This window comes from Balaenoptera acutorostrata, chromosome X (genome assembly GCF_949987535.1).
Source record: "Balaenoptera acutorostrata chromosome X, mBalAcu1.1, whole genome shotgun sequence".
Taxonomy (NCBI): Eukaryota; Metazoa; Chordata; class Mammalia; order Artiodactyla; family Balaenopteridae; genus Balaenoptera; species Balaenoptera acutorostrata.
The window spans coordinates 102,076,912-102,103,206 of record NC_080085.1 but is presented as its reverse complement, the minus strand read 5'-3'; the positions used below and the strand labels follow the sequence as shown (position 1 = coordinate 102,103,206).

Here is a 26,295-nt window from a genome sequence, read left to right as displayed (position 1 = left end):
GTAGTATATGAGGTTCTTAAACTTTTCTGAGTCACAGATCATTTTTGATATTCTGGTGAAAACTATGTACTCTCACCCTAGAAAAATGCATACACACATACACGTAGAAAAATATTACATGTAATTTCAGCTTCATACATTCTCTGAAGCCCAGGTTAAGAACCTTAAGAATAAATGAAAAGTTTCTTACGTAGTTATGTAATGTTCACCATCCTAGGTTGTGATAGTAAACCAGTTGTCAGTGATATATAATCAATGTATAAATCTATTAGTGGATGGATCTAGAGACTGTCATACAGAGTGAAGTAAGTCAGAAAGAGAAAAACAAATATCGTATATTAACACATATATGTGGAACCTAGACACAGATGTGGAGGACAAACGTATGGACACCGAGGGGGGAAAGTGGTGGGGGTGGAGGTGGGATGAATTGGGAGACTGGGATTGACATGTATACACTAATATGTATAAAATGGACAACTAATAAGAACCTGCTGTATAAAAAATAAATAAAATAAAATTCAAAAAAAAAAGTGGATGGAGCACTTAGAACCCCCATGAGTTGTCAAAAAAAAATCTATTAGTGATATAATATGTTTTCATTAGCTTTTGTAAGCACTGGGATATAGGACTTTCTAATTTGGCTGCCCTCATTCTTGACAAGTTTCACACGTTTATCTCCTGTAAGTATGTAAATAAGTTACCACCCATAAGTAGTAACTTATTCAGATAAGACAAAATCATTCTACTTGATCTATTAACTAGAAGTAATCAAAGCTTCTGGATTCCATTTTCTAGATTTATCACTTACTGGCCATAGGATCCTTAGTTTTCTGTCTTACTTCACTATTTGTAAATAAAGAATGTAACCACTAAGTTCACCTAGAAAAAGTGAGCCATGAATACATGAAGTTTTTAGACATATGAACCAAAAGTATTAAGCTACAGTCATCATAGTATATACACAGTCTATTTTTTTCATATATATGGCATTTCTAATTAAGTGAGGCTTTCAATTTTAACACTGTCTTTTAAATATATTGATTTATTTTCCTCAGCTTTATGGAAAGGAAGGATTATGTACTAAGAAAACGTAAGCAAGTGATATTTAAAACCTTGTATAATAGAAAATATAACTATTTTCTAAATAACCAGTTCAAAATAAAGCCTTCAATATATTAGAAAAATATTATTTTTAATATTTTATTGTGAAATAGAGGCAGCTATGTGTGTGTTAAGATAATCTTAAAAGAAATATAATAATCACATTGCTAAACGTTAGTAGATTCACATTTTTATATTACATTCCTGCTTAAATGGGAAAAAAAGCTCATCATACTATTATGAACCTAGTATATACGTTTTTCTACTCAACATACAAATAAATAAAAATTTCCTCTATTCTAAAATAATCACATTACACAACCACATATTTTTAAAAACTAGATCTCATTCTGGTTTTCTACTGCCACTAACAGTAGGTATTTCATGGTCAGTCTCTTTTTCACGATCTACCATGTTTTTATATCTTTCCCCACGATGTCTTTCCAGGTATGGCCCCCAGTTAGAAGCTGGTCTGCAGCAGCTTACAATGCGCTGAAAAGCAAAGAAAAAAAAATGAAAATTTTAGAGTGTTAAGTCTCCTTGCTAACCAAAATGAAATAAGAACCATAGAAAAGTAAAAAATGATCATCTAAATTCTTAATATACTGTCTACCAAAAACAATGATACTCAAATGTAACAAATTGTTAATAGAATTGTATTAACTACAAAGCCAAAATAATTGAGTATGTAAATGATTTCAAAAGAAAGTGTTTCGTGAACCCATTCAAGCAACAATATCACTTCATACACTTTCACTGAATTCTCAGACATTTCTATCCTGGCCTTAGGGTGAGGGTTAAGTGAGGATCTAAACCAGTGTATGCCTGGGAAGTTTCAAGAACCAAAGAAAGGGTCAAACCATTGATCTAGATCCACAAAGCACTCACCTAGATCTTGAACCCAATCTGCCTGCTGAGCCTACCTTGTCATTGTCCTATTGAGATGTCATAATCAACTCCCCTAGGCCTCCATGGAAGAGGGATAACTCAGGCTCTAGACTGGGTTCAAGAAATTTACCAGAGTTTTCCCAGTTTTGACATGCTATTACAGTATCTATTATAACCACATGAAGTTTTAAAGGCGAAAATTATAGATATAAAGGAAAAAGGTCATTTGCTTTGTGTCATCTCAGTAGAACTCAGTACGGGTATAGATATAGTATAAATAATATTAACATGCTTACTTGAAGGATGGTTCCTTCAGCTTGAATTATTTTTATAATAGCCATAATTGGAATCCAAATAATGCAGAAAATAATCATACACCAGCCTATAGCAACTCCCCAGTCAGGGTATGGAATTTGGGCATACTCAGGTCTATGAAATTGTACCAATGACCAGATCAAGATTGCCTGTGAAAGTAAAATATGAAAAGAAAATGGTAAAGATTAAACTTTATTGCACTAATGATTTCATTTGCACTAAGTATTAGCAATTTGATTCCATTCCTTAGAAATAACTTATCAAAAGCAATTAAAATGAAAATACATTCAAGCCAACTAAGATAATCAGGTAACTAGCCAGAAGATAAAATACTAAATGAACCAATCTAAATAACTTGTATTTGGCTCTGAATAGATTCTTCCAAAATTAGCACTTCCATATACTTATAAAAGATACAAATACTTGTACAACATGTATTTCAATAAAATACTGAAATACAACAACATGTATTTCACTTATAGTAGCATGGTTTTATTCTGTGCTATAAGCTAGCCAGCATATCAATTAATTCAATGAGAATGTAAAGTACACTTTAGTGAACATGCTTTGTACCTTGCTTAGCAGTTGTTTCTATTATTTTCCACTACACAGAGCACCCCTTACTCCACACCCAAAACACACACACATTCACACATTGGTACATAATTACCAAAGCACCCTTCACTTTCTTATTGAGAAAAAAACGAGCTCAGTATATGTTTGGGCAAAACAGTGACTCTTCAAGATGAAAACACTTTAAGGCCAAGTTTTTTAAAAAGTGTTTAAAAAAAAAAACCTACTAGAATGTTGCAGCATTAAAACTAATTACTTAGAAATCTGTAAAGCAAACAAAACAAAATGAGCAAAAACTAAAAAATCATCTAGTAGTTCCTCTAAATTTACCTGTCTTGAATTTTATAGATATTCAAGTTTAATTTTAGAATTAAATAGATTAATTTCTTTCATTTCATTACAGTAATTTAAGTTTACTTCACAATTACCATAATTTTACATATCTACAAGAGAATGGCTGAGGGATAGTGGAATCTAATATATATGACTTTATACAAAATAGATGATAATGTATATCATTTAATATCTAATACTTTTGCATTTTAAAGTAAATCCAGTTGTCAAACCTAGTAATCAGTGAAAATTAGCTGGCTAAAAAGTCTAGTTAGATCTTCTAAGTTGGTAAAGGGCTTATATTATTATGGAGACTTGTGGAGACTTGTCAAATAAGGAAAACAATATTTAGTAGCACTGTGAAAATCATTTAGCAAGAATATAGAGCATCCAAATATTTTAGTTCAGCACACCCAGTTCCCAACCGCTCACTACTTGAACCTGACCTTAAAATGTTAAAAACACCCTCTAAAACAAATTCTAGATCAAATTATGTAATGGCCTTTTTTAGGAAAACCTTTGAAGCATGGGGGCAGTGAGAACCAAAGCATCCTCTATAAGGCTTTGCCACTGCCCCACCCCCACCATTATCTCTAGTCCATAGAATTCTCTGTCCCATTAAGTGTTTATTTTGGCATTCAGCCTTTTACTGTCCTGAGCTTTTATTTAAAGATATCATGTCCATATGTCATGTTTCTCCAAGAAGACATCTTTTTTTTAACATGAACTATTGCCTCTATTGACACACGTGAGTTTCTTTTAGTAATTTCAGATACTAAACACTTCCCATAAAAAAATATGCATTAACAACTGACTGTTGTTTCTTAGCAATTAGTATATTTAGATTGAATTCCTTGAAGGCAGAGACTGGGTCTTAAGCAGAGAGGTTAAGAACATTGTAGATCGCTCAGCATATTTTTTAGGGAATGAGCAAATGACTGGTTTTTAAAAATTTATCCTATTGATAATTTTTAAGTATCTAGGACCTTTAAGTCTATAGGAGCCTGTTTATTTTCTCAAATGGTAACTGTTTAAGCCTATGGCCTCAAAAATAATACTACAAAGAAAGGCATTGTAATTTAGGCAACTTGGAGGCGCCAGTCATGAAGTAAAAGTTGAAAATCATTACTTTATGACATTAATTTGCCTTACTGTATTCAGTGTGAATAATTCAAGTTTACCTTAGAAGTGTTTAAATATATATATTATTGATACCAAATTCATGGCATGTTAATACTTACCGTTAAAAGGACAGGCGTAATGACAAACCAGCAAGCTCTCCACCATAGCCAGAATATCCACCTTTTTGCTCCGATCATCATTTCTATATCTTCAATGAATCTGTTGCCTCCTAAAAACAACAAAGAGTACATTCAGCCCTTATTTATACTTTCATTCATTAATCATTGTGGCCCCAAGTTATCTTTCCATGTCTAAACATTTTCCAATACTACAGCAATGAAGCATATATATACCTTTAACTACATTTTATTCATAATAAATTTTTGTCCAGTATATTATACTTAGCTATTACAGTAAACATAATGAGAAGGAATCAAACTAAGTCATTTTAGTAAAATGTGTAGATAATTCTATAGTCACTATTTACCATAAATCCAGATGATTCCCATTAGTTCCAGTATAGCTGCAATCAAAATGCCCCATCCAGCACAGAAGTGGTCAATCAGATGAACCCAGTAAATTCCAGCCTACCAAAAAAAATCAGTTACTTTTAAGTATATTTTTAATTATTTCTATGATTGATGAGGTACTCAAATTGAATCTACTAATTTGATTTTAACATATGCTCCTTGGTTTCACCTCTGCCAAAATGCGAAAAGGAATGTTTTCAAATGTAAACACAAACATGGCTTTAAATATCTCAAACAGGATGTACCTTTTATTCTATACTGAGTCACTGTTAAAAAATAAGCATTTGGAATAGTTGATTATCAAATGATATGCAGTGTTTGCTCTGTAGTAGCTGCCAAGAAATATAGCCTATGTTTTAAGTCCATAACTTTATTGTAATTGGGGAAATTGTCCACTATTGGGCTTTTTCCCCCTCTGCAAAATATACTTACTATTGAAATTGTGTTATAATGGGGAAAAAATCTGGGCTAAAACTCAGAAAATCTTGATGCAAGTCAGACTTGGACTTGTCACTAAACATCCTCTTAAACCTTGGCTTCCTCATTTAGATTATAAAGTACATTCCAACTAATATTTTGTCTATGAAAAAATGCTGTAGTATACCTGAGTCACACAGATGAGGCCAAGGAGAAACAAAACCAAGCAGCAACACAAAGTTATGGGAGCCCTCATTTTCTTCATCACTTTGGGAAATAAATCTTGAATCGTTGTTGTAATCGTTTCTTCAGAAGGGAAAAAATGACATGTCAACTCATTTGCCAATAATTTTTATCACAGAAATCAACTTCTATTAATCAAATTTACAAATATGTGTTGAGAATATATGCTGGGCCCTACTTCTTACTTTTAAAAATCCACGGGGTCCTTTCTCTTGGCAGCGACCACTCATCAGTTCTGATAAAAATCAAATGCAGCTCTATTTGCTGTTTTTAGTCTATTTTATAAGGTTTTTCATTGGTAGCAATTATAAGGTAACAGGTTCCCGAGGGCTGAAGTAGTTTGAAAGAGGGTTATAGGGAAGGAAGAATTCTAGTAGAACTTTTAAATAAGGTGAATATTTGAATAAATGACATGGAGACAGAAAGGCCTTCTAGGTTTAAGAAATAAATGTGTTCGTGAAACAGGGTACTGGCTAAAAGTAGGATATATGAGTAAAAGGATTAAGAAACATATTTGAGATTTTTGGAGGGCTTTGAAAGTCAACTAGAGGAAGCTGAACTTTATCCTGTAAACTATTAAAATGGTTTATGTAAGAGCACGATATGATGAAATTCAGAATTTTTAGGTGTGTACCCTAGGGAAAATCCCTATGTGTACACAGAACCATGTGCAAGAATAGTCATTGCAGCAGTGTGTGTAATTTTTAAAAATTGGAAAGAATCCAAATGCCCATCATTATGGCAACAGACTGTGAATTAATTAGCGCTATATGTCTATGTATCAACATGGATTCATAATACATATAAAAAACAACTGTCAGAATGATATGTATGCTATGAAACTTCACATTTATGTGAAATTTTAAAAATTTATATGTTATTTATGGATACATATAAAATGTATACAAACATGGTCTGAATAACATACATAATCCATGGTGACGGTTGCTTCTAAGAAGGAAGAAATGTGAATTGTATTAGACAGAGAAACACAGGGGACTTCAAATTTATCTATAACAGTTTAGTTTTCTAAAAAAATATCTGAAGCAAATATAAAATATTAATCTCTGCTCCTTTTGGGTGTCTGATACATGAGTACTTTGTATTTTTCCATATTTAAAACTTAAGTTAAAAAGAACTTTCAGAAAGATGATTCTGAGAGTAAAAGCTAGAGGGGGGCAACAAGGGTAAGAAAAGGATGTTTTTAAGTAGAGGAAACATGAGTAAAATATAAGAGGGATATGTTAACATTGGGAGTATTACTTACCAACGGAAGCAAACTGAGAGTCGAGACCCAAAGTCAAAAGCATGAAGAAAAATAATATGGACCAAAATGGCCCACCTGGGAGTTGAGCTAGAGCTTCTGGATAAGCAATGAATGCCAAATCAAAACCTAAGAAAAATGAATGGCATTTTAATTTAAAATTAGTTGCCAAGAAAATTCACATATTTGAACATTTTCAAAATAAGATACTAGAAAAATCTCATTTTAATTTGGCAACCCAATCCATAATATACATTCTTTAGCAACTGTTTCACTTTCACTTTTAGAAGTGTTTGACTGGGTTGTTCTACGATGTGATAATGTGAACATGTGACGTGAATTAAGCTAGTGAGATAAATTTTGTAAATGGTACATTTCTCACATAAGAAATCTTAACTATATCAATGATTTTGTTCAGCTGATTTTATTTATTTTTTAATTAATGAAGAACAATTGTCTTAAACTCCAGAAACCTAAATTAGGTCACCTTAGCCTAGAAATTCTAAAAAAATTACGCTATCAAGAAAGATATGTTCATGGAATTAACTTTTTAGTCTTTAACTCTCTTTCCAAATGTTTACCCAAAATCACTATATGTAGTGCCATTTAATTTATTTTTTTCACTGTACATTTCACAGCCGTGTAGTGCCATTTTATTTTTTTATTGAAGTATAGTTGATTTACAATATTATGTTAGTTTCAGATATACAGCATAGTGATTCAGTATTTTTTGCAGATTATACTCCATTATAGGTATTACAAGGTAATGGGTGTAATTTTAGTGCTGTTTTAATTATTATATGGATACCCGCAAAATTGTATGTAATGAAACTATAAATTGAATCTTATTTTCTATTTGTTTTTTTTGGGTTTTTTTGACTTATTTTAAACATTTTATCAAGAAGGCACATTATTTTTTTTTTAAACAGCAGGTTCTTATTAGTCATCAATTTTATACACATCAGTGTATACATGTCAATCCCAATCGCCCAATTCATTCTATTTGATGTATGTTACCTTTAGAGACGCTTTATAAAAAAATTTCAGTCATGTTATATGATACTTAGTTTTAAGTATTTTAAGTTTCTCCAACCTCCCAGAGGACTGACCTAGGAGTCAGGAGAATTAGCTTCTAGCCTAGGCTCTGTCACTTCCTAATGATTCGATTTTCTGCAAGACATAACATTTCTGTGCATCAATCCATTCCTCTGTAAATGAGGAGCTGGATACTAGATGATCTCCAAAGTCCTTTCTAGTCCTAACATTCTATTCTCATTCACCAATCTCTCCATCAAATGATACTAACCATAAATAGAAATTTAATAAGAAAGTCCTACTTAAAAGAGCCCTAGAATTCTGTTCCTGAGGATCTTTAGGCAGATAATTAAGCATCCCTAGTTAATGTCTTTAAAGTTAGGAATTTCACTAATCGGATTCCTTTAAAGCTGGACACAGCTGTATACTCAAAGTCAGTTGTGTTTCTATCTGTATGACATTCGTGCGTTTTAAAAATTCAGACTTAATAGTGTAATTTTACATGGATTAATTTTTATATATAGTCTCTTATATATTCATATATACATATTAACACACACATGTATATATATGTATGTGTATATAGATATACATACACACAAATGAAGATAATGCATGTAAAGTGTGTAGCATGATGCCTGATACTTGTAATTGTGCAGTAAGTAGTTCATATTAAGGACTAAACAAAATTTGGAAAAAATATTCTTAAACAAGTGTTCTGTAATGTACTGTTGTTTCTCAGATCATCTAAGAATTATTAAATCATTAAAACAACCAAGTTATATAAGATGAAATGAGAAAGAAAACACAATACCCTAAATCTTGAGTGCTTTAATTGCTATAAAATATATCAGTGTTTCTTAAATGAGCTATATTGAGTTCATCAAAGTTAATAATATATAGCATTACATACCTGATTTTACAACTTGAGAGACTTCCTTTCCAGATATATGAGCCATGTGTCCCAATATAGAAAAAATAGCAAATCCAGCGAACACACTAGTGAGGCAATTTGTCAAGCAAATTACAATGGCATCTGAGAAGCAGTTGTTATTGAACTTATTGTAAGATGACAGAGCAACTAAACCACCCCAAGCCACTGACAAGGAATAAAATATCTGTGTGGCAGCATCTTTCCAAACCTACAAGAGAAAATAATATTTAAAAACACACTCTTAATTTTTCATTTGTATAAAATATTTCATATATACAAATGAATAAATATTCATACAAGAACAAAATAAATACCCAAGTACCCACTACTCAGCTTAAGAAGTAAAATGTTACTAGTCTATTAAAGCCTCCCTGTGCCCCTTCCTGATCATATCACCCTTCCAACCTCAGTGGTAACTGCTATCCTGACTTCTGTGTTTATCATTTCTTCAATTTTCTTTATATTTTTACTAACCTAAACAATATGGCATTTAGCTTTACATGTTTCTGAGTTTATAGAAAAGTTTTCTTAAAGCATGTAAACTTATACAACCTGCTTTTTCCATTCAGTAGTGTATGAGATTTTTCCATTATCAATTTGAACCATATGAAATTTCAATTTTGTAAGTCAAAAATGAAAGAATATAGGCAAATTCATATGGTTCAATTAAATGTATGTAGTTCTGAACATTTTTTTCCACTGCTGTATTGCCCCACTAAATATTGCCAAATTATGCTCCAAAGTAGTTTTATCACTTTGCACTCCCACCAGCTGGTATGAGAGTTCCCATTCCCCTACATCCTTGCCAACACTGGTCAGAATTTTTAATACTGTCCGAACTAGTGGCTGTGAAATGAGTTTTGATAACCCTAAGTACTTTATAAGGTTTAGCATGTTTTTATGTGTATATATTCCATAGTCTTTTCCTGTGAAATTCCTGTTCATATTTTTTGCCAATTTTTTGTTTGGGTTATTCACCTTATTTGATCTCTAGGAATTCTTTATGTAGTTCGGATTCTAATCCTTTATCTGTTATATATGTTAATTTTTTTCTCCCAGTTTGTGGCTTATTTTTTTCACCTCTTAACATTGTGTCCTTTGATGAACCAAAGATTTTGTTTTAATGTAGCTGAAGGTATTCATCTTTGCTTTTATGTATTGTTCTTGATTTCTCTGACTTAAAAAAAAGAATCCTTAGCCCAAGGTCATAAAGCTACTATCCTATATTTTCTTCTAAAAGGCTTAAAGTTTTGCTTATATCCTTAAGTTTTCAGTTCACCTGAAATTGATATTATGCATATTAAATTAGAAATCCCAACACATTGTTTTCTAAATGGACTATCAATGATCCGAAGATCATTGATATTATCAATTATGTCCAAAGATAATTGATATTTTCAGTTATATCATTTGGATATCAATTATATCAATTGGATAGTCCATCCCTTTCCCACTGACCTGCATCCCCACCTAAGTCTTCCTCACTTCTTCAGAAACACCTTGCTTTTTTGCCTTTTCTCCTTTGCATACATTTTAGAAAAAATTTTCAAGTTCCAAGGAAACTGTGCTGGGAATTTGATTGGAATTCTATTTACTCCACATATCAACTTGGGGACAATAAAAACATATTAATTCTTGACAAGGGTGGTACTAGGCAATTTTTGAAGAATGATGATACATTTAGGCATCCCCTCAATCATCCAGTACCCTCATTCCATGTTTTGATTAGAGCCCCACGTGGCTGGCCTCATCTCTCCATCTAATTCGACCCCTTTATCATTCCCCCTTTCACAATTTACCCCTCCTACGTCTTTGCTAAAGGACAATAATAAATCATAGAAACTAACCTAGGTAAATCCATTTTAATAGTAAAATTCTGTAGATATAACATTACCCCAAAGAAAAATCTAATTGTGAAGACTTCACATAATAGGGCTGGCATGTATGTAGGCAAAAGTGTGTTTTTAGTCCATCTGAAAACAGGACTGGTCAGTGGAAGGCAGGCCGTATAACATGGTGACTAACAGTTCTTGCTCTGGAGTCAAAAAGAATGAAGCCTAAATCCAGTGTGTCTCACTTTCATTGAATTTGATTTATTTAACATCTTCAAGCCTGTTTCATCATCTATAAAATGGAGATGATGATGATAATAATAATAGTAGTAATAATTATGTGTCCTAGGAAGGATGTGAGAATTAAATGAGATAACATATGTAAAGCAATTAGTAGGATACTCAGTGATAGCTATTATTGTTTTTATGGAAAAGAAACATAAATTGATACTCGGTTTCTTTTGTGGAAGTTAAAAACAATAATTTTCTCCTTGAAAGGTATGTAATGTATTTCCAATTTCAATTGAAATAAAGTTGTTAGGAGTGAAATAAATACTTACTAGGTCCTCAGAATACAGCTTGATGTTAGATTATTATTACATTTTATTTCTCACATGATTTTGTTATATATAAGTGAAATATATATATAATATATATACTGGCAGGAAGCCAATAGGAAGTAAAATGGATGGATAAATAGATGGATAGATAGACAGCTAGATCATGGTTATTTCACTTATATATAACAAAATCATGTGAGAAAAAAATGCTTTCTTATTTCTCAGGCAGTTGTACATGTTAAGAAATGAACAACATGCTTATGTTGGTCTCTCAGCTGCTTTGACTTGATACATTATGTATGCATATGTGAGTGGGGGGAAGGAGGCTGGAGGTCGTGTGGCAGGTCTGGGTTGTGTAAGAATGCTACTGCATACCATGATGTACCTAGGCTGCAAATAAAAGTGAAATATAGTTCCAAACATAGTTATAACCTCTATATCTACCCATCTCATAGCTATATACAAGATGAATAGTTGAGTGATTAGGAAACCTTAATTCAAGATGCAAAAGCAGGCTATGTAAATTTAATTAAATGTGAATCTTCCTGGGTCTCAACTTCATCACTGTAAAATGACGGAGTTAGTAAAATAGTCACTGGAGACCCCTCTAGCTATAAATTTCTATGGTTCTCTACTGTCCTAGAGATATCAGTAGAGTTCAAATACTTAAAGAAAAGGAAAAAATATATACTTATGATTGCATGTTTAGAATATGGCTTGGAGAGGAACAAAAAACATCTAAGAAAAAATTCTCATTGCCAGCAAACCCAAAGAAGGCCTGAGGGTAGTGTTTGTGTTGGGGTGAGGAGGTAGGATGGTTAAACTGTATGTTTCATAAGGAGCTTTAGGCTTAGCTCTGATGTTTTAAAGACAATAGAGACACTGAAACACAGACCAGTATAAAATAGTCATATAAAATTTTCAGGATAGTTTCATGGAGCTATAAAGCCCAGGTGATCTGAGGCTTGTAAAAGCCACTTAAAGGAATATCAAAGGGGCTTTTCAACTGTGCTCCAAGTTATGAGGTTTAAAGAAAATGGAGGGTCCACTTCTTAGGGAAAATGTTGCATCTACAATAATATAGTATTATATAACAGCAATAATTAAAATACTTGTGTGCTCATATTTATATAACTGTTTACCATTTCAAAGAACATTAACATATTTTATCTTGTTTAATAACCTAACAGAGGGAAGATGATGAGTCCCAACTTCCATTTTATTTGTTTCTCATCTGTTACCCAAAACGGTCTAGTTGGAAAGAGATTAACAGACAAGATTAAAAGATATGAGGCCCAAGGTAAATGAAGAAATCAACAGTGGCCTACGGACACATCAAACTATGTTGATCTCCAACACATAAACAATAAAAGTTCATAGTTCTAAAATAATTTACGGTTTTATGGTTAATTATTGAGTGAAAATTATTTGGACACACAGAAGGTAACTGAAGGCCAGAGATTGACCTCTCAATTTTCAAAAAGGTAAAGGATGGATTTCCATGACTAAAAACTGATAAATTTGACTTGCTTACCAGAAATGTTCTACAACAAATAATTAAATATCCGGATTGTGAGTATTTAGAAAGTCACAATTGCTGGAAATTAGCATGAGTTCCACAAAGAATACCATAGCAAACTAAAACTAATATCCATTTTGGCTAACACTACTAATATGGTAGATATTATAGTGTTTCTTGATTTTAATGTAATATCGTGGGGTTTTACCTGACCAGAAGCTTAATGTGTTCCAAGAATGTGACATGACTACTAAAAAAGTGGAAGTGTTATTAGCCTGTATCAATAGAAGCATAGTATATAGAGTACACTTACTGACAATGCTGTCTGCAGTCAAAATTGTAAAAGATTTTATGTACCTATGATACACACAGCCATTGTCTGGAGATGGACTAATATTAAAAGGGGTTACCAATTCATATTCATGGCACGTATTTATATGTCTGGTACAAGTAACAGTTTTGTTTATGGAATGCTTCATCCATTTCAAATTTATGTTTTAACTTCATAATATTAACTTTTGATATTAACTTTTGAAGACAATTAAAATTTATATTAGACCATTAAACCATCAGCTATAATCTTTAAATCTACTACGAGTTTCTCTGATAAGTCACATAGCCCTAGTCATCAATTTGTGGGTATTCATGCATGAAATATTCTTTTTCAGATTAATAAGCCCCAAATCCTTTTGGTCAAATAGAATCAGTTTGAATAAAATGACTTTGAAAATCCTATTGCTAAAAATGATTGCCTCACTTCCAATAAGAGAGCATTAGTGTCATGTTAAATAGTTAAATCAGACATCCTAGGGGACGGAAACACTACTAAACTTAAACACATGTTCTTTTGCAAGCTACTATATTATGACACTCAATGGCAATCAGAGATTTTCAATATTGGCTTTAACGTTTTAACTCCTCAGATAATTTGAAATCCAAATTGTCTTACCTCAGCTTCCCTAAGTTTTGTAAAATTTGACTGTGCTCCAATATAGTATGAAATGCCTTTTGATGCACCATCCAGAGTTGCCCCTCGGATCAGCAGGATGAGCAAGACAACATAGGGGAAAATAGCTGTAAAATACACCACCTACCAAGAAGAACAACCAAAAGTTCATGTTATTGTTTTAAATCATGGTGTATAATTATATACAAATAAAGTTATTAGCCAGTTGAAATTAGTAAAATAAAGTATCAAAGATTTCATTAGGTTATTAATGTCTGATAATACTAATACCAATGTTGGCATAATTTTCTCTTTCTGTTCTCACCACTCTCAAATGATCCACTTTCAAAACACTCTGATGTATGAAGCAATATTTACCAGGTTTGTGTTGTAAATACACAATACATTAGCAATGGTAACTTGGAATCTAGATCGAGTGCTTTCCTAAATGTATCCTAATAAATGTCTGAGGGAACTGAATAGCACCTCTTGGTAAATTACTGCATTGATGTGGGAAGGGAAATGATTTTAAACCCTGCAATGATACTCAACCCCCAAGGAGAAGGAAAATCTCCTAGTAGGTGTCCAAATCCCATGAAAGTTGATTAAGTGAATACTGGACACTTGCTATTATTATCCTTAAAGCTACCATTAAGAGAGTTTGATAGCACACATATATACGTGTGAACTGCTTGTGTCCTAGATAATACATGGTTCCAGATGAGCAGACTGCCTTTGAGGCTGGCTTTTCATTAATGTGGATGATTTCTTTGGTCCATAGATGTCCTATGTTTGATAATATGCCCAAGGAGATGATTTAAACAAGTCATCCAGAGACCAATAAAAATTAATTGCGTGGGTAAATGGCTTTTAATGGATTCTTTCAATATTAACATCAAAAAGGAACCAAACGTTTCAAAAATGTGCAATTGCAACATTATTTTGGAAAGTTTCCACTGACTTTGTGATGTTCACTGTATTTTTGTGATCTAGCAGCATGTCTCATTACAATGTAACATTAATTGACTGTGCTAGATACTGTACCAGAACACAAAGATAGTATCCACAGTTATTCCTGTCCTCTGTCTTTAAGGAAATTTCAGTCTAGTGGTTACAAACACATACACATTTACTTTTCTGAGTACTGTACAACTGCTCACAGAGAACATTTCATATTGTTCTCTGAAATTGCCACAATGCTCTCTGAAAGTTTAAAAAATAAAACAATGAAGTGGGAAATGTTTTTCAGAAGAGGACTCTGCTGAGATAAGGTTCTGAGTCAATTTTGGCAAGCTTTAAGAGAACAATGGTATAGTTTTTTTCCTTCTCTCTCTAACAAGGGGAATCCTGACACTGTTAACCTATATAACATATATAACAAGGATCTAAACTTTCCAAACCAAACATTGCAATATGTAATTCCATTCAAGATGCTTCTTTATTATAGTAGGACAGAAATACTCCCAAGCCTCAGAATGCTGTATCAGCTAGAAGGACCCAAGTTTAGAGAAATTGCACACATCTAGTACTAATTTTTGCTTGTTTTGTTTTCTTTTTAATAATAGCAGTGTTCTTATGTATTTTCTTAGAGCGAGACTGCCTACTTAGAAAGCTTTTCACACATTTGAATGTTCCCATCATAGAAAAAACATGCATTTGGTACTACCTGGCATTGAACTACAATGAAATGGGAAAACAGCGACATCACTGTCTAATGTGTTTTCTAAATTACCTTCCCAGAAGACTTGATTCCTTTAAATAGTGCTGTTCCAACTATGAGCCAGGCCAGAAGAAGACAAAGTGCTAAATACCACACAATGACTCCAGTCTCATCCAATCCGCTTGACCGTTGGAGCGCCACTTTACTGAAAACACATAAGCCCTTTGATGAACACACGATCACTTATCTTAATACATTGAATTTTTTAATATCTTTCATCCAGGGAGAAGCTTCATGAGTATTTTATTAATACATCAATGTTGTATGAGCCTTTTATTGATACAATTGTATGGAGGGGCAAAAATAGTTCAGTGAAAAATTAGGCTCTGAACTTTCTGGTCAACTGCAGCCAATCCAAAATTCCAAACCCCAGAATAAAAGATCCACTCATTCCTTTAGCTATGATTTTCCCCTAATATTTCAAAGCTCCTGTATGGAAAGAAATTAAACTTACATCAGATTATTTCATTTTACTCATTACGGTATTTTTTTCTCAAGTTCAAATGATGGAGAAAACATTTAAATTGTATTAAATATTTTCTTATTCATCATACTTGTAGTTACCAAACCTAAATGGTCCCATTATTTATACCTTTTTCAAAGGTATAATTCCATGATTTCCACTAGGGACATATATGTATCTAGGATTTTAATTCTTAGCTTGATATTTGGAACATTTCAAGGTCCAAATTTTAAAAGGGTCACACAGAGCAACAACATGGAGCTGAGGAAGTTATGTAAGGGTAAAGGGTAGGTATACAGTAAGGAGATTAAAGAGAGATCACTTAATAAAAGCAAATATAACCCCAAACATCTATTTTACCATATAATGACAATTATAAGCAAAATGGATAATGAAGAATCGCAGCCTTAAATAGCAATTTTGCCCCCAATATTACTCATCACCCAACTGTTTATCATTAGAACTTGCTCATTATAGTCTAAAAGTTGCATATTTTTCCTTCAAAGCAATGCCCTAGCTTCTAGCTAATAAGCACTGTATAAATCATCACTGACAACATTGTGCCCATTTAATAACTAACTTATAAATGACAATCTGTTAACTATGAGCTAATTTTGCAGGCTACTACTACTCACACAGGCTAGGTAAACATTTGAGTCAAACGAAGTATAATTTGCTCTGACTCCCTCCCGCTTTTTTTTCTACTTATATGAGTTAAGAAAAGAGCTGATCAATACTTTATTGTTATAAAAATTTTTAATAACATCCGTTTAAGATGTAGATAATTTACTGTACTCACTTCCAATATTGTTCACTGGGAAGCTGCCCTGGCTGATAAACTTCGCTTCCATTGAGGCAGGTAAAATTGTTGACGTCTACCCAGCTTTTATTCACTTGGAAGATTTCACCTAGCTTAATACTCACATTACAATGTGTCACTAAAAATTAGAAAAAAGAATACATATACAGACACATACTTAGTTTTAGAAGAGTACTTACCTGGAAAAAAAAAGTTTTAATGATGAAATATTTAAAGTACTGTCTAAATTGTTACTTGGTGAAGGTGGAGTAGAAATCTTACAAATGGAAAAAGCCATGCACATTCAGCATCTTAAATCCTCTCTACTACTAAGCTGGGGGTGAGCATGAAAATATCTGCCTTTTTTAATTGTGGTTATATTTATAGTAAAAACAGCTATAGAGTAATAATCATTTCAGCTTGGATTTAGTGCTCTAAGGAACTTTTCATATGTGGACTTATTTAACCTATATAGATGAATGACACCTTTAAATTCCTAAGAAGTGTTAAATCTTTATCACTTTATCCTCCAATATACACAGGCAATCCCAGTGGTAATAGTCTACAATATTGATGCTACATTATCCCAAAGATTAGCAACACTCAACTGAAACAGTACTACTATCATAAATAGTGCTTTTCTCTCTTACCACTTTCCCATTTTCTTCCTTTTCTTGATGCCCACAACTTAGGCCTGCAAGAAGTACTCCAAGTAGTGGTTTAGCCTTGCTGGGTGCCCTCAGTAATTAACATATGGCATTAATCAATTTTCAGGTTATACATGCTTTATTCTGCTTTTATCAATAACCTATGGCTCACTTAAAATTGAACCTAAATTGGTTAGAAAATGATTTAACCCTTTAATCTTCTTAGAAAATATAAAAGAATGATGCAGAGTTAATAATACTTTTTAAATAAATAAATGAATTTTACCTATAGGCGATCTGCTACAGGTTTTATCTGCCCAATAAGAACAATTTTGCCATGGTAGTTCACGTTGAAAAGAAGCAAACATGTAGTAAAGACTATAGGCAATTATGACATTATAATAGATTGTCACAAAAATGGATATCAGGACCATTGTAATCCCCACACCTGGAAAAGAGAACAATTAAAATAAAAAACAAGTGAAATTTGTTTTCCTAATTCATAAAGCTGCGTTTCAATTTCCACAAAATCTATTTTAAAATGAGAAAACTGTTTCAATGTTTTCTCTCTCTTTTTTTTTTTTTTTCTTTTTTTGTTGGGGGGAGGCAGTACTACTGTCTGAGTAGCTTTCTTCTCAAAATTATTTTGATGATTGACTTTCTGAGACAGTTTTTTAGTTGATCAGAAAAAGGTACTAAGATCAAAGACCTGTATTAAGCCATCGAATTCACATAAGGGAAAACCATGTTCATTATTCTTTCTTATTAAGTCTGTAAATTCTGGTCAGAGTGGATACTATTAAAAAAAAAAAAACTGGGCTTCCCTGGTGGCGCAGTGGTTGAGAATCTGCCTGCTAATGCAGGGGACACGGGTTCGAGCCCTGGCCTGGGAAGATCCCACATGCCGCAGAGCGGCTGGGCCCGTGAGCCACAACTGCTGAGCCTGCGCATCTGGAGCCTGTGCTCCGCAACGAGAGAGGCCCGCGCATCGCGATGAAGAGTGGCCCCCGCTTGCCACAACTGGAGAAAGCCCTCGCACAGAAACGAAGACCCAACACAGCCAAAATCAATCAATCAATCAAACATACGCATCTGATTCAAGATCCTCATTAAAAAAAAAAAAAAAAAAAAAAAACTATTCAAAGCTCATATCCTATCGACTCGCTGACCAATACTTCCCTCTTCATCTATAAACCAACATTTTTTTTAACATCTTTATTATAATTGCTTTACAGTAGTGTATTAGTTTCTGCTTTATAATAAAGTGAATCAGCTATACATATACATATATCCCCATATCCCCTCCCTCTTGTGTCTCCCTCCCACCCTCCCTATCCCACCCCTCTAGGTGGTCACAAAGCACCGAGCTGATCTCCCTGTGCTATGTGGCTGCTTCCCACTAGCTAGCTATTTTACGTAAACTGGGACGAAGTGAGAGAGTGACATGGACATATATAAACCAACATTTTGACAAGTAGAAGATAAATCCTCTGAATGAATGTCCTAAAAGGAGAGTGTACAGCATTTCTACAAGTGCATGTAAAGAAAATTCAATAACTCAGTAACAATCCAAACTTAAACTTCTGAAATTTCTTTAACTCAGTAGTTTCAAAATACAGCAAGCATACTGAATGTAACTCCTATGTTAAGACTAGCTTTTGAGGTAGCTTCCTTAATATTCCAGCACTATATTCTATTCACCTCGCTATAAATATATTTTTGATGTTACACTGAAGCCTTTACAAGTAGTTTTCAGCAGCTAGCACATACCAAAATGATATCTAATCTTCAAACAGAAAGGCTGTTGGATGTTTAATAACAATCAAAGCATTTAAAAAAAAACGTTCCTAGTGTCCTATTCCATTAGGAGCATCCAAGAAAAAATCGTGACCTGCCCTTCAACTTTTCTGAATGAGGCATTGTAAAAGATATGCAAAAGCAAGAAGACAAAGACCACATATGAAGCAGGAAAAAAGCCAGAGCCATAAAGTTAACGCACAAGACTGTTTGCCAAGAGAATTCAAAAGGTGAAAACAGGAAAATAATGACACCTTTACAACTCTCTCATATCCTTCTTAACCCCTACCATATCTGCAGCCCAAGATAAAGAGAAATATAAATTAACATTTGATTTCTACATTCGACAGTGTCAAATAGTCAGAAAAGCAACGTATGCCCTTTTGCCTTCAATATGAGGACAGCTATATGCAGGAATAGACCAATAAGCACAATAAGGAAAACATTTTAATACCAACCTTGAAACAATGGTAGAATCCTCCAAACTGAAACTGGACCTAAGCTAGCAAATTGTCCCAGTGAGCACTCTAGGAAGAACAAAGGTAAGCCAGCCAGTGCTAGCATAATCGCATAAGGTATCAAGAAGGCACCTAGAAAACACAAAAAAAGAACCAAAGCACTATTATATGCCCAAATCTTGACGGCACTTTGACAACTAGCACAACATTTTGAAAGCATTCTGATATAGTGGAGTCAGAGAGTACTGGGTTTAGGCTCCAAATTTACTACTGTCTGTGAGAAAATAGTTGATTCTCTAAATCTTGGATTCCTCATCCATGAAATGGGGATGCTAGTATTACCTAATGAGGTTGTTGTGATTATTAAAAACAATAGCCCATAAAAAGCAATGCAGAGAAGTTGAATGATCACAGGCTTTGGAGCCAGATAGCCCTAGCTTTATATCCTGCCTCCATCATATACCAGTTATGTGACCTGGGGCAGTTCACCTAACCTCTTAACCTTGGGTTCCTCATAAATGGGAAGAGCAATGCCAGCTCATCAGTCTGTGGTAAGGGTTAAATCACAGAGCCTATGTGAAAACACTTGGCGAAATGGGCAGGCACATAGTATATTTTCAAAGTTAAGTTCCCTCCTTTCTCCTTAAAAAGTAAACAGTTTTTAAGACTTAGGGTTCAAATGTTAAACGTGGTTCAAAGTGGAAGTTACTGCAGCTAACTAAGTTCAGTATTCTCCAAATAGTCATAAAGGTCTTCACTCAACGTTAATAAGAAACATTATTTTTGGTAGAAGAATCTGAACAATTGAGATGCATTCAGAATTAACTTTCAATTTCATAAGGACTAATTCTCCTACATTTAGATTATTCAGGCCCATTTTTGGTTTTTGTTTTAAACCTCTTATTATTTTACTTTTTTTCTGCCCGCTTTTAGGGCATAATACTATTCATTAGAACTATGACCAGATTTTTGGTAGAGGCAGGGACAGAATATTAAGCTTATTGTTCAATATTCTAGAAGTCTTAACAAAGTTTAATAAGAAAATGTGGAGATAAGTGAATAAAAATAGGCTTTGGATTATGTACATTTCATTTAGCCATGTTACATTTTTTTCCTCATATATTTTTCCCATTATGATACTATAACATCATACCTGGGAATTACATTTTTCTAACCCTAAAAATATATTCTACTAAAAATGGGAGACAATCGGGCTTCCCTGGTGGCACAGTGGTTAAGAATCCGCCTGCCAGTGCAGGGGACACAGGTTCGAGCCCTGGTCCGGGAAGATCCCACATGCCGTGGAGCAACTAAGCCTGTGTGCTGCAACTACTGAGCCTGCGCTCTAGAGCCCGCAAGCCACAACTACCGAGCCTGTGTGCCACAACTACTGAGCCTGCACGCCTAGAACCCGTGCTCCGCAACAAAGAGAAGCCACTGCAATGAGAAGCCCACACACCACGACGAAGAGTAGCCCCTGCTCGCCGCAACTAGAGAAAGCCCGAGCACAGCAACGAAGACCCAACACAGCCAAAAATTAATTAATTAATTAACTAAAAAAAATTAGGTGACAATAAAGTACTTGTTACATACAAGTCACTAGTCACCAGAACATAGGGACAAATATGTTTTTACAGATGTTGCAATGTGCATACCATCATTACTATGACTAATAGAAGTTTAATTCCTACCAATGATAAATATGAAGAAAAAGTAATACAAAATATCCCTATTTAAACACAGCAATAAGCAATGCTTTGCTAGCCCGGTGTAACTAGGTTTTTAGACACACGCGAAAAAGGATTTTCCTCAATGCTGTATAAGGCTTTTCACCCATTATATTATTTCATTATTAATAACAACCATAACTGGTAAATTATCAGTCCAATATAGTGGTCACCAATTGTTAGTCCTGCTGACCTAGACCCTAAGGTAGTATGATACTTCTCTTTCATAAACTGTTAAAAAGCTTCTACAGATAAAAATGACTCCAGATTTTAACAAGTCTTTCAAGCCTGACCATAATTGTAAATCTAATCTATTAACATTTGACAAATTTGAATTTCATGTTCCTCTTTTACCCTTGGGTAAAAGAGAAAGAAGCAATTGAGAGAGACTAGATCATCCATTACCCAAATGATGTGATCTTTAAAAACTGAGAGCCAATATGATATATTAATTTTTAGAGGAAGTGGTGAAAGAGGTAATAGCATACAATAAATAATGCCATTTTATTTCGGCTAAGTTTAAGAATTCTCTAGTAAATCTAGTTTAATATAGTTCCTGGAAATTTATAGTAAGTACTGGGCCTATGTATGATGTCAACTCATAGGGAATTTCCTATTCTAAACTTGAACATAAGAAGCTGGAAAGGAACCTGAATGCTTCTCTCCACTACACGGACCTTAGGACATAGACACCAAAAAGATTGTGATTCCTGAGTCATCTTCCAGCTCAAATTTATACCAAACCCATGATTAAACAATGTACGCTCTAGAAAGGGTAATTTATGTCACCAACACTTAAAGTGTTTGATAAACAGAGCCCCTTTCTTAACTCTCTGAAGGCCAGTATGAATGTTTAATATAACCAATTAATAAGAAATATAAGATTGAAATATCACCACACAAAATCCTATTGTACCAAGAAGAATACTTATAGTGGCATCGTTTCACTGGTATCCAATTATGAAATATAAAGGGATGTCACCCCTACACTTCTAACAGAGCCTGTATACAAGCAAATAAAATATGGTAAGTGAAAAGTGGTTTCAACATTACTAGAAGATTGTGCAATTCATTTTGTTTCCTTTTGTGTGTCACTTCAGACTTATTATTATTATTTTTTTATTCTTTAATAACATCAAATATCAAGTCATTGCTTCCCTAACTGGTTCCCAAACTTTTTTTACAGTTGGTTTTTTTTTTTTTTAACTTTGGGTTTATTTCTTTATGGCTGTGTTGGGTCTTCGTTTCTGTGCAAGGGCTTTCTCTAGTTGCAGCAAGAGGGGGCCACTCTTCATCACAGTGCGCAGGCCTCTCATTATCGTGGCCTCTCTTGTTGCGGAGCACAGGCTCCAGACGCGCAGGCTCAGTAATTGTGGCTCACGGGCCTAGTTGCTCCGCGGCATGTGGGATCTTCCCAGACCAGGGCTCGAACCCGTGTCCCCTGCATTGGCAGGCAGACTCTCAACCACTGCGCCACCAGGGAAGCCCCCAGACTTATTTTTTTCTCCTTGTTCTAATGGAGTCTTCCTTAGCGATCTATGAGGTATAAACCGTATTATGTTGCAGAAATTAAACACCTAGCCTTGATCTACATTCTATCGCATTTTCAAAGGACCTTCTACGTGGTCAATCCAATTTGAAATACATGTAACTGAATATTGCAGCTTAAAGTACAAAACCTTTAATTACTTTTTAATCAACTCCTTCCACACTTAAATTTCCAAAATGTAATGCCTTATTTTATTTAAGCAAACAATTTATTTGAGCTTCTTATGAGAATGAGAATTCCCTGCCTTTTGCTTAGATTCAGCTATAAATTAGGCAAAACACAACTTGAGTGTGAACAGATTATCATAGGAAGGTGTAAATTAAGAAGACTAAGTCATAGTTGAAGATGACATGGGATTTCAGATCAGAAGCTCAGAAGTGCTAAATATACAACTTTTATCAAGTTTATATCTGAACATCTTGTGAAGCCAGCTTTCCAATGTGAGCTAGAAACTCATAGTCTAATAATAAAACGCAGTATGCTCATTTCCCATCCTCCCACTAACCCATATTATCATATACCTTTCCTCAGTTGTTAAAATATCCTCAGAGGCCATAAAACACCGCACTTAAAACTGAAGAGGAAATCAGTTGGGGTGGGGGGGAAATACCTCCGCCATTGTTGTAGGTCAAATATGGGAATCTCCACACATTCCCCAATCCCACTGCATATCCAACCATAGATAAAAGGTAATCCGATTTTTTGGACCAGTTACCACGGTCCGGATTCTCATCATTTTCACCAATATGGAAATTCTCAGATGAAGCCGTCACTTTCTAGAAAAGGGAAAATATCAACAGCTTTTTTTTTTTACTATTAAAAATTCCACAGACGCATAATTTCACAAATCCACAGAGTGACAGTGAGACAGAGACAGAGAGAGATTGAGAGAATGAACCCTGAAAACCATAGCCAAGGAGGACACTTTCCAAGGCTGGGGAGATTTCTGAGGATGGCTGCTTTTACTTTACAACGTTTATCACATGAAACGAAAAAAGCTCTGTAGGTGGATATTTTTACTACTTCTTCGGGTTAGATCATCCAAATTTTGGTGGAAAGGGTACATGTGGCACCCAGCATGAAGGGCAAATGAAGGTGGGAAAATAAAATTTCAAATACAAAAGTCTTAAAGATGAATTAGGTAAAATCAACGCTCTTGAAATCGGAGGAGATATTTGAGAAAAAGGATGAAATATAGTTTCTACTAAAAAAAAAATTCATAGACTCTTTTTCATATTGGCTGGTAGTTTTGATGTTTGGAGTTGTCAGGGAAGTTTAACTTCTCTCCATATCTTGGAGAGTAAAATCCGTGCTTTTCTGAAAGCCACAGAATAATATTCGGAGACAAATTCTCCTGCCCCACCAGGTGGAGCAGTGCTCGCTCCACTTCAGAGGACAGGGGAGACTTCCTCAGGTCAGATAAGGACAGTACTTTCCTCATTTCCCTCCCGCATACGGACACAGTCTGGAGAGGGACAGAAAACACAAGGTGGTGGGCACACCCGAGGCAGAGGATGAGGTGACCCTAAGTCTTCTAGCCACCAGAGTAAGAACTGTTCTATGTTTCCTCTACTCTATGGGGACATCTTGGGCACACATGAAGGCAGTTGAACAGAAATGTGGAAAACGGAACAGTTGCAGAGAGCAAAATCTGAGACTTGCCTCCCCTTAAGTTTTCCCTTCCCAAGCCCTCCGCACCTCCCATAGCTCCCAGACTCCTACCTCCTTCCCTCTGCACTTGAAGAAGCTCGGGCACTTCAACTTGTCCATGGTTCACCGGCTCCCTGGGCTGCTCTGCCTGTCTTGCAGTCTGGCGGAGCTTGACTGGTGGCAGGTGCACACTCTTCCGTCGCTACCTGCCAGAGTGAGCCACCATGCCCAGGGGTGGGACCATTTATGGAGGTAAGCTCTCTCCTCCCCCGCCCCGAGCACCCTGTCGTGTCAATTACTGGAAGGGACTAAAGTGAGCCTCCGGTTTTTCCCCAGGTAAGCTGGCATGTAGCAATCCCCTGCCCTGGGCCCCGGGAAAGGGCTGGGCTGTGAGAGAACAGAGCAGTCAGAGCCGAGATGACTGACAGCCTTTGACTCAGAGCCGTGCAGGTGCCTTCGCAATCTTACCTCCTTTCTGGGGTTCCCTGCTTCCTCGTAACCTCCTCTCTTAGTCTGGTCTCTGTCCTGAGGCCAAGTGCTGATCTCCACCGGGGCTGGAGGTGGGGAGGGCATGGTCTGTGGGGTCCATTCCGTTCCCCAAGATTCTCCTGAACAGACTGTACTGTCCTGGGCTCCGGGATTTCCCAAAGTTTTGCCCCTCACTAGAAAGCACTTGATCCCCTGGGGCAAACACTGCTCCCAGAGGGAAAGCTCCTGAACTGGGCACCTTGAAAAGCAGCCAGCTGAGATAAGATTACTCAGCTGGCTCTGCCTGAAAAGAGCAACTTTGAGCCTATGTCTCAAGCACCTTTCTCAGCCTTCAGGACAACGTTGTCTTTTACAGGGATCGATTTCAAAGAGGCCAAACAAAACAGATTATTGAGCAGGTTTACGGGGAATTTTAACCCTAACCAAAGACTTCACTTTGCAAGAAGGGCGAGGCCTAGAAAGTAAACTATGAGGAAGCATCCCAGCTTGGCCAGGGAGGAAAGTATTATTATAATGCTGTTTACCAATGTAGCACCTTTTCATCAGAAAACTCAAAGGATTTAAACTCGATCAGACAGATAAAAGATGATGGCAGTTCTATGAAGCACAGTACAAATCACTGCATGCGGAGGAACCAGCCTAGAGCCAAATCCTGTACCCTATGTTGCAGGTCCTTTGTTCTTCCATTTGCAATACAAATATGCCCTGGGGAATCTGAGCAGGTAAGGCAGAGGAAAGTCCACGAGTGAAGTGGGAAGGTAGTAAGGAGAAAGTATCAGTAAGTTTCATCTAATTTTGTCTTGAACACAGCACAGGCTGGTGTGTGTGTGTCTGTGTGTCTGTGTGTGTGTGTGTGTCTGTGTGCGTGTGCGCATGTGCACGTGCATGGACCGATTAGCGTTATATGCTACTGGTGTGACCTAAAGGCTAAAACAAAGGAATTACATTAGCCTGTCTTGGCCATAGAAGAGAGGAGAGGAAGGAAGACTTATAAACCTCTTTATGAAAGAATGAGCTAAAAAGCAAATCTAATAGCATTTACCAAACTATCAAAGTCCCATATCAAAGTTCTGTTTGCATGGGGCACTGGATACAGATGGTAACCGTCGGAATAGAGACTAGGAATCTATCTATCCCAGGGGTAGGTGGTAAGCAGAGGAAACAACCAGCAATTTTCCCTGCCTGTTATACAGTAGAGAAGCTTCTAACAACTTTGAAAGTTTAGAGGTGTAAAATTTAAGATAGAAGGTATTTTAGAGAATGTATTGTTTGTTTACTTGCTTGCTTCGGGTATATTATTCCCATTGCCACACGTGGCTTTCCATGACATGGCTTCTTCCTACCTTTTCAGTATCGTCTCTTGCCATTCTCTGCCTCAAAC

General features: G+C 35.2%; 1 protein-coding gene across 3 annotated transcripts; it reads right to left on the bottom strand.

Moving 5' to 3' along the window:
- Nucleotides 1-1,224: 1,224 nt before the first annotated feature.
- SLC6A14 (solute carrier family 6 member 14) lies at nt 1,225-25,010 on the bottom strand. Of its 3 annotated transcripts, XM_007171648.2 has the most exons (15): nt 24,894-25,010; nt 24,498-24,631; nt 23,386-23,551; nt 19,500-19,631; nt 17,531-17,692; nt 16,598-16,736; nt 15,348-15,480; nt 13,619-13,759; nt 8,738-8,966; nt 6,793-6,918; nt 5,470-5,588; nt 4,823-4,922; nt 4,455-4,564; nt 2,289-2,456; nt 1,225-1,596 (listed from the first exon to the last, which is right to left on the bottom strand). In XM_007171648.2, exons 2-15 carry the CDS (start codon nt 24,543-24,545, stop codon nt 1,450-1,452), a joined length of 1,920 nt encoding a protein of 639 aa, XP_007171710.1. In that variant the 5' UTR covers nt 24,546-24,631; nt 24,894-25,010; the 3' UTR covers nt 1,225-1,449. The 3 variants fall into 3 exon arrangements, with proteins under 3 accessions (XP_007171710.1, XP_007171712.1, XP_057394239.1); XM_007171650.2 differs by lacking the exon at nt 19,500-19,631; XM_057538256.1 differs by lacking the exon at nt 24,894-25,010 and having other exon boundaries at nt 24,498-24,733.
- Nucleotides 25,011-26,295: the final 1,285 nt, after the last annotated feature.

Bases quoted from the DNA above. Each gene is read 5' to 3' on its own strand.
- SLC6A14 (XM_007171648.2), bottom strand. From the start codon at position 24,545: ATGGACAAGTTGAAGTGCCCGAGCTTCTTCAAGTGCAGAGGGAAGGAG. The intron at 6,919-8,737 runs GTATGTAATGCT...CATTTTTCTTAG, and splicing joins CTCTCAAGTTGTAAAATCAG to GTTTTGATTTGGCATTCATT. The intron at 4,923-5,469 runs GTATACTACAGC...TTTTTTTGGTAG, and splicing joins GCCTCATCTGTGTGACTCAG to GCTGGAATTTACTGGGTTCA.